The 12,783-nt window shown below is 33.9% G+C and overlaps 1 protein-coding gene across 6 annotated transcripts in view; it reads left to right on the forward strand.

Annotated features, from left to right (window-relative positions):
• LOC106882913 (uncharacterized) overlaps positions 1 to 12,783 on the forward strand; it is a 168,593-nt gene that overhangs the window by 123,884 nt on the left and 31,926 nt on the right. For 5 of the 6 annotated variants that reach the window (XM_052968694.1, XM_052968693.1, XM_052968696.1 and 2 more), the window contains one exon: positions 1,685 to 2,847. In XM_052968694.1, coding sequence (XP_052824654.1) covers positions 1,685 to 2,847 — 1,163 coding nt within the window. Of the gene's footprint in view, positions 1 to 1,226; positions 1,476 to 1,684; positions 2,848 to 12,783 lie in introns of those variants that run through there. The other variant, XM_014933743.2, reaches the window with a different exon arrangement.

The following is a 12,783-nucleotide window of genomic DNA, read 5'->3' on the forward strand; positions in this document are numbered from 1 at the left end:
TATATATATATATATATATATATATATATATATATATATATATATACATACACACACACACACATATTTCTATTTATTGTTACTGGAAGATATAGTATAGTTGAGTTAATCCCAGTATTCACCACCACCACCCAAAAAAATGTAAAAAAAGAAAATGGCGGAACATTTTACATATTGGATGGGATTAATAGCTTTTTTTTCTAGATTTTGCCCTATGGACAATTTGAGCTCACCATTGTATGCTGACATGGCTCTCCTCAGTTACACCCTGCACAAGAATATACAATGGTGAACTTTACCTACCTATGGTACTTATTTATAGCAATGTTGATTGGACCATTGTGATGAATTATTATTATTATTATTATTATTATTATTATTATTATTATTATTATTATTATAAGCAGAAATCAATGCTTGTGGTAAGATATTAATAGCGCACACTTGACTGTTAAGTTCAATGCAGTGTTGACGTAGGTTGCTGCAGTTCTTTATCTGAAAGTAGCTAATGGAAGTAGAAAAAAATGTTGTTTGGCTGTTCTCTAAATCTATTTGAAACAGCAAAAGTTATTCTAAAATGATATAAGAGAGAATATTATATAAAATGTGTGTTTATATGAGAGAGAGAGAGAGAGAGAGAGAGAGAGAAAAGTGGGGAGATTTTCAGATGACAAAAATTATTATTTTCATTCGTTTAGTGCAGAACAATGCAAGCTCATCATTGTCAAAATATGTTTCCATCATTTGAAAATATTAGTAATTTGAGGAAATAAAAATGGAATCTTCATGATTGCAGGCATATATTTGTGAAGTTTTCTGTTAATTATTTTTAAGAATTTAATTGAATTTTCCTTTTTTCTGCAGATTGGAAGTGGGGGTGAGTGGAATAGATGATGGTGATGGAAGGTTGTTTATTGGTATGAAATGCAATTAGCTCTTACATGACTATTTTCAACACCTTCCTCTGGCTATGAGGTGGTGGTAATGGCAGTGAGAAGGCTGAAATGCTCACTGATTCATTTTTCCCATTCCTCTCAATTCATGGTTCAGATTGTGCATGCATGTGTGTGTATTCTGCATATATGTTCTGTTTTATTTAGCTATTCTAATTATTCGTGCATAACTCAATTTATACATATACACTCATTCAACATAGTATTTTTTTTTAATTATAATTTTTATTTTACCATAATTTTTCCTTGATTAATTTTTATTGTATGTAATTTTTTTTCAAGTATTGTGTGAAGTGGGAATGAGGTGAACTTGTTTATTAGAACATCTGCCTGTCTGATCAACATTTGCAATGTTACAGTTTCAATTGCTGCTATATTTGTCCTTCACATTCCACCATCTTCAAACCAAAGAAAGATTTGGCTGTGTACTGACTGACTTCAGAATATGAAACCTGTCTAACATAATTTGCTTAATTATTTCTGCAATCCTGCTTTAAGGATGAAAATGCTAGAAGAGAAATGGTATGGTATTGTTATAGCTATTTTGTTTCTTTAAAGAAACTCTTTTATATCCAAGAACTATAACTATTCTTACATAAGGATTGTTTGGCTTTATTTATTTACTTACTCCCTTAATTTAAACAATATTGTTATGCTTATATTAATTTTGTTTTCGCTTTCTATCTCTTTCTTATTTCACAATTTTAACTTTATTTTCTCTTTCTTTCTAGATTCCGATTCTGATGAAGTGGTAATTATTGGCTCAGAAGGCTTAGATGATACAAATGACGGAGATGTTATCTTTGTATCACAGTACAAATCTTCTTCAGAACCCATTACCATAGATTGTACAACATCTAAAGAAGCAGAAAATGACAGTGCCAAAGTTGTTCATTTAAATGAAGAACAGCACTGTGAAATGGATGAAGATGATGTACAAGATATAAGTACTATTTCCTCAATTAAACTTGCAGACTTCTGTCAGCGTTCCAGTCAAATCTACAATGACGATAATGATCCCACAGATCAGCTTGTTATAAAGCCCCGTGACTCACTTGGATCTTTAAGCATTGGTAATAACTTTGGTCTTTCTCTCTCGGTGGAAGAACACAATAAAACTCAGTCAAAGCCAGTAATGGTTGTTGATGTTTCCCCAAGAATTGAGACTCCAATGGAAAATGATGGTGAGCCTTGTACTCATGAACTGAGTGTTTGTGATAAATGCATACCAGACAAAGAGGAAAATTCTGAATCTCGTATGGATTTTAGGACTAATTTTGACAACACTGAGAATAAAGTGATCATGAAAAAAGAAGAGAATGTCTTGCCCCAAAACTCAGGAATTTGTAAATGGAATGTTGATGAGCCTGTTACGGATAATTGTTCTGGTCAAAAAGCCAGTGGTTTACAACTTCAAGAAGAAGAAGATAATGACACAAGTGTTACAATTACTCCTTGTAGCCAGACAGCTAATATGTTGTCATCAAAATATGATCCCTGCTGTTCAGATTCTTCATCAAATCCAAATCTTATTTATCATTGTATTAAAGAAAAGAATGGCATCAGTGAACACCCTGTGGCTATGTGTCAAAAGCTGAAAACAAAATTCTGCCACTCTTCTGATCCTTCATCGCCAAACAATTCTCCGGATGTTACATCGGTAATTGATCATGGCTCCCCTCGAAAGAAGCACATGTTAACTTCACGAACATGGATTCCAGCCTCTGTAATGGCAGAAGAGGATAATCAAAGAGCAGTAAAGAAAGGTGCTTGTGTAGCTTGCAAAGCACTTGTAAAAGAAGATGAAGGTTCATCTTGTGTTGATCACCATCTTACTTGTAGGGGATGTTTGGAGGACAAAGTAAAAGCAGTTCTAAGTCGAAGATGTTTAGAGGTAAGTTATTAGTTGCATGTAGTTATTTACTGCTCAGTTTTAAAATGTATAATGTGACTACAATAACATTTCTAGATAAAACCATATCATTAATAAGATTACATTCAGTTTCTAAACAGCTTCCTTTTTGTTCTATTTCAATAAATTTTGAGCCACAGTAATTTGCTGATTATTTTTCAGTTGAAGTGTGACTGCTATTTCTTCTTGAAATACATGTCTCCTTGTAAGTGGCCTCTACTCTTTGGAGCTGGCTAGTTTCATGCCACATATGCCCAAAATCTCCAACCTCACTCACCTCTCCTCCTCTTATCACTCATTTTGTGTCCACTTGTCTCACTAGGTCCTCCACTTACTGGTTTCCTCAGAACATCAGGTATCTGGACTTTCCTGCAACTGTTAATTTACAATTGTTTCGTTGCTGTTGTTCAGCTTATCTTAGACGGCCTGCAAAAACCAGACCAAGTCATTAAAAACAGTATTGTATGTCAATGAAATTGTTACTAGGCTAACAAATAGCTGAATTTAATGTTAATTAGATATGATGACGACTGTTACTGAGGTACGGCTGAAAGTGTCAGACTAATTACTCAGAAAAACTGAGTGTTTAAATATCTAAAAACAATGGAGATGAGTTTGACAGGATCAGCTGATTGGACATATAGACAATGAAATTTGGCGTGGATTTAGTCTTTAAAACCAAATGGTGATTACTCTATCTTGAGAATAACCACTATTTAATGAGTATAAGCAGTATACAATTTTAGTTTAATTATCAAAAGCAAGTGAATTTGAGTGATATTTGCAGTAGAATAAACACATAACACATGAAATATATACATGACACCTTTCCTAAATAGCCATTGCACTTCAGTATATGAATTACATATATCAAGATACACCTAAAAATATTGCTACTGGTCCCTCACCAAGCCACTTCCCAACTCACAACCTTTGGTGTAATGCCAAATCTCATCCCAAAATTTCCTTTCAACTAACTTCCTGAAACCATTAATATAGATGCCACATGTTTCTGTGTTAACTTCTAAAACATGGTATGATGCCAGATCTAAAAATGTACTTCCTCACAAACACTTCTGTTAGTGTTTAATATGGACACTGCCATCTTTACTTTTGGGATTTGGACAGCATGGCCACAAAAAAAAGAAAAAATACTAAGTTGGAAACCATATTGCTTTGCTAGAAAACTTTCATTCTGCAACAAACCAAGTTCTTGATTGACAATGTTAAAGAATGCTTTTTTTTTTATATATATATTACAATTAATCTAATTTGAGAGAATATTTTAAAAATCTGTTTTATGTTTGAAGTGGTTATATTTATAATTCATGAAAAGATATGTCCAGGAAGTAAACTATTGTTAATTAAAAGTACATGTGTACTTGTACATACAATATATTTACTCATGCAAAGTATACATGCTTTTAGTTTTCATAAACATCTCTTTGCTAAATCTTGCAAAACACATTGCATGTTACTGTAGATAATTAATATTTCATAATTAATTCAACGACTTTTTTTTTTGCAATATTTTCTCTGGAATTTTCTTTTATAAACTAAAATAAATGGTATTAATACTGTTTTATAGTCACTTTGGTCTATATGATGCTTTTAATCTTAGTCTTGAAACAATTTAATCACAATTGTTGTGTGTGTATGTGTGTGTTAACAGACTGGTAGGGTCAGAATATTAACTTGCTTTTGAAGGGCAGAAACAGACATACATAGATAGAATAAAATTACTTGGAAATTAGTTCAGCAAACAAGATGAAGATAGTCAGAGACTATCCTCAAACTTTTTACATAGAATATTCTATGTTTTATATATTTACATTAAAGAAATAGAATTTGACTTTACTTTGTGTGTGTCCAATATTATTGTGGACTACTTCTTAGATGTAAAGAGATTTAAGTTTCCTCTTCACACTTTAATGCAAGCCTTTATGATATTTCTTTATTTTTACTATTTGCTTTTTGATTTTTTTTTTTTTTGTAATGTATTTTCTTCCATTTTAACTGTTAAAATGTGGTAAAAACATTTTGACTTGAACAGATGTCTCCATGATTGTAATTTGCCTCTGTATTTCATAAGTGTTAGTCTAGATCAATTCTTTGTGTCCATTTAAAAAAGAGGACAATCAGAATTCTAAAAATGTTCCATTAATGTATTTGGAGTTTTTGTTATGAAAATGCCAATTGTTTGTAATACCAACTTGGATTGCAATCTCATAAAGAAATAAAGGAAAACATTCTATAGCTGCTGTCGCTATTGCTAGGGAAGAAAAGAGACTTTTTTTCCAGGTAGTATATTCTTGTATTTGTTCCTTAGTGAAGTCATTTAATTTACTTTGTCATGAATTTCTGTGATAGGGACTACAACAATGTACATGTATGTTGCTGTGTGTGTATGCGTGTGTGTTAACAGACTGGTAGGATCAGAATATTGACTAGTTATTGAAGGACAGAAATATAGACATACATATCAAGGATTAAATGGGTATTGTTTGGAAATTAATTCAGCAAATAAGATGAAGATAGTCAGAGACTATCCTCAATTGTCAATTTTACAGCCAGTTACTTACTATCAAAGTTGGTATGAGTTATACCAACTATTACAAACTACAGGAAAATTCCAATCGCATTACTTCGAAATAAATATAGTAAGTGTAAATGGAGAGAAAAACCTTTGGATTATGAAAAATTCTTTAGTTCAATACTTGAATTTCTGAAAGTAACTGATATGAGACATAGCAATCTATCCAACTAGAGTTGTTTTTATTTTTTTATTTATTTATTATTTTTTTGAGAGACTTTATCAGATATGCATTTAAGCAATATCAATGAATACAATCTAAAATAATATGCATTTCTATTTATTGAGACAATCTGTTTTTACTGATTGTTAATTCCAATCTAAACAGGAAGAAAAACCTATTTAACATTAGTTAAATTAGCTTTGGCTAATTTATCTAGAAAACAATTTTAGAAATTTGATTACCTAATCATTTTTTAAAATTATTTTATTCTCCCCCCACACACACATACACACACGCACACACGCATGTGTGAGTATGTGTGCATGTTGAAAAAATGCATAATCATACTAGTCTTCTTATTCCAAGGAATTAGATTTATGTATTGAATGAGATTGCAAAAAGCACAATAGTATCAGCAAAAATTTCCACTATGTTTGATATTAAAGGATCTTTATCTTGAGTTTGTTGTAACATTAGTGTGGTTGAATAGGTAGGTTCATTGAGTTATAATCCATGGGGTCAAAATCGGCTACAGTGATCTATTATTTTTTTGTACGTGTGAATAATTGATGAGTTGCTAAGATCATTATCTTGCTATTAAAACAAACATCTCCTTTCATATGCCAGTAAGAAAACAGATTCAATATAGATATATGGAGTATTTATTTGGGGTTTCAACTCTGGAATGGAATAATGATTTAATTCTATTCCCCTGAACTGCCTTAAACTCTACTCTAGATAATCCTATACAAGTGTTGGGGTGTATGTTATGCCACATTGGTGTAAGGAAACACAGATCATGCTCCTATACATGTAAGACATCCAGTTGTGAAACTACCTTAAAGAAAATCCAATGGAATTCTACAGAAAATCTTAGTTGGTTTGTAAGTCAATGCCAATCCAGATTCTTTCCAAACTATTATTATTTAGGTGGATTTATATACGACCAAAAAAATCATGAGATTGTTTAAGATTTCATGAATATTTTTTTATCTATATTCACAAGGATTCTCCCTATATAATTTGTAAGTCATTGATTTGGTCACTCGCGATACAAATGTAATCTACTGAATAAATGTATATATAAATATATAAACAAGATTAAAAGTTGTACATTTATTTGTATGCAACAACTCCGGATTAGAAATTGAAAAATTATAATCTAGTTGAGAGAATTAAATCATAATGGAATCTCGTTGACTGACATGCTATTTAATACTGTTTTCATAAAGAATCTAAACCATTATTTATTTATAATTCTTAGATAAATAAATTTTTACACTTGTGTGCTCTTATATATATATATATATATATATATATATATATGACTTGCATTTAAATGGAGGCGTGTATGCTCACGCGCACACATTATATATATATATATATATATATAATGTGTGTGCGTGAGCATGTGTGCGCGTGAGCATACACGCCTCCATTTAAATGTAAGTCATTGCTATTATGTTAAATTGTCGTATGTCCAAATTGACCAAATGCAGTTTTTTGAATATTTATTTTTGCTTGCAATAGTCGGTTCTTTTGGTCAAACTACCATATCTCGAGCTGCTTCAGATGCTAAGATATCAAAAATAATCAAAGTGTAGTACGATTACCACGGTTTTGCTATGAAATGGTGAGACTATTATTTTGTTTTCTGAAAAAGCAACGTTTTGGACTTAAAACACTTTTGCATAATAGCAACAAAGTATATTTAAATATATGTAGTTAATTGCAAGCTACCGTGCATATGGTTGGGAACAATATCAGAGGAAGGTTAACAGGGAAAATAGCTTTTGTATGTGGAAGATGCATAGGTACAATAAATACCGAAAATGTACAGAAAATAGGCTCCATTAACTGCCAGTGGAGCTAGCTGGAGGTAGTAGATAGCTTCCATTGTCTAAGTGACTAAGTTAGTAGCGGAGGTAGATGCTCCAGAGCATAGCTGTGAAAATAAGATTAGTCAGGGCAAAGTTCAGAGAGCTCCTACCTCAGCTAGCAGCAAAGGGCCTCTCTCTCAGAGTGGAAGGCAGATTGTAGGATGCCTGTGTGTAAACAACTATGCTAGATGGCAGTGAAACATGGCAGCCAAGGACGTGCATAAGCTTGAAAGGAATGGAACCAGTATGCTTCGTTGGATGTGCAATGTCAGTGTGCATGCTCAACAGAGTGTAAACATCTTGAGATAAAAGTTAGGCATAAGAGGCATCAGATGTGATGACTGTGTAAGAGAGATGACTGTGCTGGTATGGTCATGTGATGTGTATGGATGAGGATATCTGTGTAAACAAGTGCCGAACTCTGTGTAGGGAAACTGTAGTAGAGGTAGACCCAGGAAGACCTGGGACGAGGTGGTGAAGCATGATCTTTGAACTTTGGGCCTGACAATGACTGGTGACTGAGACCTTTGGCGATATGCTGTGCTTGAGAAGACTTGTCAAGCCAAGTGAAATCATAGTTCTGGCTGATGCTGGTGTTGCATATCTGGCATCTGTGCCGGTGGCATGTAAAAAGTGCCTTTCAAGCATTGGGCCTTATGGAGGCACAGTGGCTGAGCTTCTTTCGGGTGTTGGGCCTTGTGGAGGCACAGTGGCTGAGCTCTTTGCGAGTGTTGGGCCTTGTGGAGGCACAGTGGCTGAGCTCTTTGCGAGTGTTGGGCCTCACAGAGGCCAAGTGGCTGAGCTCCTTTTGTGCATTGGGCCTTACGGAGGAAAAAGTGGCTGAGCTCCTTTCGAGCGTTGAGCTTCACAGAGGCAATGACAAAGATCTTTGATTTTATGTCATGTTTGAGAAGACCCCATCAAACCGAGCAAAATCGCAGTCATGGCTGATACCTACACTCTTGAAGCAGTTAGCATTAGAAGGGACATCCAGCCGTAGAAACCATGCCAAATCAGATTGGAGTCTGGTGCAGTCTTCTAGCTTGCTAGCCCTGGTCAAACTGTCCAACCTAATGATGATGATGAATTGCAATTGTGACTGTAATAAAAATAATGCCATCAACATTAATGAAAATTACTTTCAAGAGACAAGGGAGAGAATTCATGTGACCAGAAATTAGATTTATTAGTCGGTATTCAATTATGTTCTTCACTGGAAAAGATCATAAATGCAAGTATATATTGTGTGTGCGTGTGTGGAAATATCTAAATCTTATTTGTTCATCATCATTGCTTTATATCCATTGCTTATGCTGGCATTTGCTTGATGGATTCACCACAGTCTTACTATGAAGTTCCTGCCATCAAAAATAGGTTAGAGAACATGTCTCACTTGTACATTCCATTTTTGGCAAGGCTTCTTATGGTTGGATACCCTACCTAATTACCCACTAATTTACGGTGTGCTGGGTACATTTTATCATGACACTAGCACTAGACAGCTTTTCTTGTCATCCTTATGTTGTCGCTGTTCATTTGTCCATCACTTTGCAGAGTGTACTGAGTGCATTCTACTGCAACACAATTAAAGAGAACCTTCTACTCTGTCTCCATTCATTCAAATCAGCATGATTAAGAAGCGGCTGATGAAAGTGAGATAACTAGAATCAGAGAGTGGTATAAGAGAAAGTATAACAAGAGGAAACAGAAATAGGGGCAAAAGGGTGATAGATGAAGAATTGATGGAAGAGACAGTGTTTGATAGCTACATGCTTGTTGTTAATAATGAGATTGAATAGATAGAAAAACAAGATTTAGAGTGATAAGATGGAGACAGGATGATCATGGAATTCTTACCTACTCATTTCCTATTTATCAAGTGTGTCAGTTTCCCTAATGGTTAAAGAGTTCTGTTTTTCATACTTAAGTAATTACAAATTTTACTTTGAGGTTATTCAATTTGAGGTTTTGCTTCCATGTTCAAAATTTCTTCTCTAAAACTTCTACATGAATTAGATCCACAGCATACTGAAGTTTCCGTTCATAGTTGGTCATAACTCCTCTGTTATGATCCAGAAGACTTAAGTGAACAAGACAACCATGCCCTGATGGACCCTACCCATTTGTTAAATTTAGCACTGAACATATTGATAATTCATACTTTGATGACTGCACCTCTGTATATGGTGTCTTACATGGCTCTCATAATCCATTTATCTATTGCTGTTTTCTTTAGCAACCATCACATTACAGAACATGGAACCCAGTCAAATACTTTCTCCATGTTGATGTGTGTTAGATATAGTGTTTTACTCTTAGCTAAATACTTTTATAGTTGTCTCACTCGAGAAATAGCATTAACAGTATATCTTTCTAATCTAAAACCAAATTGGGTCTCATCCTAAGTCTATTTTTAATCAGTTATGCTGAAGCTCTGCCATTAATTTTTATAATCTGATCCATTAATTTGATGCTTCAAGTTGTTGCTTTTCTGTAGTGCATCTCCTCTATTTGCTGACATTAATACCACTATACTAATAATTAGGTATAACGCCTCTCTGTACTATCAGGTTGACTATGTAAATGACTAGCTGATGACATGTTTTACTGGATAGATGTTTTAAGCATCTCAATGGTTGTTCCTGATGTTTCAGCTGCCTTCCATGTTTTCATATTCTTAAACTCCCCTTACAAATATAATACTGTCAACTTCAATGGCTGGTCCAGTGGCTACCTCTAGGACATCTTCTGTTGGATGTACTTGGAATAGACCTCCTTACATTCTACTCATTTAACGCATGTGTGCATGCACATGCATGTACATATATAAAGATTTGCAACTCCTCTACCAGCAGTACTGCATCCAAAGCTAAGTGCCACCTCTGAGCTCCTGTAGAACTGTGTGAATGTGCATTATCAGGATCATTGTTTTATATAACAAGGAAATTATATCAGAGAGATTTACCTGTTAGAAATAGGTTTTGTTCTACTGCACACATTAAAAATATCAGTTGAATTTTAATAATGTAAAGGAAAAGCATTTCAACTTTAAAATGTTCTGCATTTAATTCCCTTTTGAGCTGGGGATGGACTGTTAGTACAAACTATACAATGAATGTCGGACAGTATGTTTATGGATATGGTTAGGAGTAATTTATGGAATATGTCAGATATAAATATAGGAAATAGAGACACTGATGACAGCTCAGGATAACATTACATTTGAACAAAGCTGTCAGGCAAGTGTGAAAAAATATATACTGATGCAGATTTTATTTTGTAATGTATGTTCACTATAAGAGATAGGTCATGAAAAAAACATTGTGCTAAAATAAGAAAACTTTTTTTTTTAAATATTAGCTTCTGAAAATTAATAGCGTAGGCTAATTATAGCTTTATTGATAGCAGTTTAATTACCTATTAATATGATGTCCTTCAAAACAACTAATTTGTACTAGAAATAGCTAATATATTTCTTTTTTTCCTTACACATTTAGCTTAATAAGCAATTTTGTTATATTAGTCTGCTTAAGTAGTTCCTTTAAAAAGGGGCTGTTTAAGGCTTTAATTTGAATGTTATGTTTTACACAGTGTCCATTTACTGGCTAGCAATTCATCTGAAGCACTCTTAGGTGGAACTAAAAAGAAAAAGAAAATAGCCATAGTCATAAATAATATATCCAATGCACTGATTCATCATCATCATCATCGATTAATGTCCGCTTTCCATGCTAGCATGGGTTGGGCGATTTGACTGAGGACTGGTGAAACCGGATGGCTACACCAGGCTCCAATCTGATTTGGCAGAGTTTCTACAGCTGGATGCCCTTCCTTATGCCAACCACTCTGAGAGTGTAGTGGGTGCTTTTACGTGCCACCCGCACCACACGAGGCCAGTCAGGCGGTACTGGCAACAGCCACGCTCAAATGGTGTATTTTATGTGCCACCCACACAAGAGCCAGTCCAGGGGCACTGGCAACGATCTCGCTCGAAAAGTCCATTGAGAATTATATTCAAATGTTGGGGCCAAATATAAACTGAGTTGGCAGCAATTGATTGTTAATTGTGATTCAAGTGATGTTAATACTAATGGTTATGGTAATGATCAAAAATGACCAAAACCTAACTTATTCTGTCAGTGAATTTAGTTTATGGTTTGTAGATCTAGAAGGATTTTTTTGTTAAATAATTTTTGCTTGACCAGTTATCAGTCAAATGTCAATAGCTTTATTAGTTTTTCTACTTCAGGATATAAATAATCAGACATCATTCTAGTCAAATAATTTAATATTTTTCAAAAGAGAATTATCCAGCTTACCTACTTTCAGCTACAGCAAAGTTTCTTATTACTATTAATAATAATAATGATGCTAGAGAAACAGACTGGGTGTTATATAGTATCAAGTCTAATATCTCGTTGTTCAGAGATCAAATCTTGCCAAGGTCAATACAATAAATAAAAGTAATTTTGGGGGCTGAATGAACTATTTTATGCTTTCCTCTAAAAAAATTAAACCTGAGCTGACAATAATTGTGTAGATAAGTTATCACTGGTCTGGATTTACCAACAAAGTCCAATTGTTGAAACCATTTAACTTTATGTCCATTTAAGTATGTCACCACGTGTTAAAGCATAATCATTAACCTTCCTCTTATCTTCTCTCTTGAGCATTTCTGACTTCATATGACTTGTATAAGCTAAAATTATTGTTGTTAGTTTCTGTTATATTGCTCCAGTATTAAATAACCTATACACTGTGCCAAAATATATAAAAAGTTTGTTAGTCCTTTCAAAGCTTTGAGAATCTGAGAAATGTCAACAATTACAAATATGTTGCTCTGTATTGGTTGATTTTAACATTTGACATCTCTTAATCTAACTTTACAATCATATCCTTTCCTCCCAAGGAATCATTTTACTTTTCATATCTCTCTCTTCACGTGATTCTAAGCAGTTTTCACATTGACATAATCATATAACATACGACTCTGTTTGGTTTCTTGGATGCCTGCTGACATCTCTAACTTGTTTTAAACCTTGATTCTAACAGTTCTGAATCTCTTTCACAGACTTGATTTACATTAGGTGCAGGAGTGGCTGTGTGGTAAGTAGCTTGCTTACCAACCACGTGGTTCCAGGTTCAGTTCCACTGCGTGGCACCTTGGGCAAGTGTCTTCTACTATAGCCTCGGGCCAACCAAAGCCTTGTGAGTGGATTTGGTAGACGGAAACTGAAAGAAGCCCATCGTATATATATATATATATATATATATATATATAT

This window comes from Octopus bimaculoides, chromosome 6 (genome assembly GCF_001194135.2).
Source record: "Octopus bimaculoides isolate UCB-OBI-ISO-001 chromosome 6, ASM119413v2, whole genome shotgun sequence".
Lineage (NCBI taxonomy): Eukaryota > Metazoa > Mollusca > Cephalopoda > Octopoda > Octopodidae > Octopus > Octopus bimaculoides.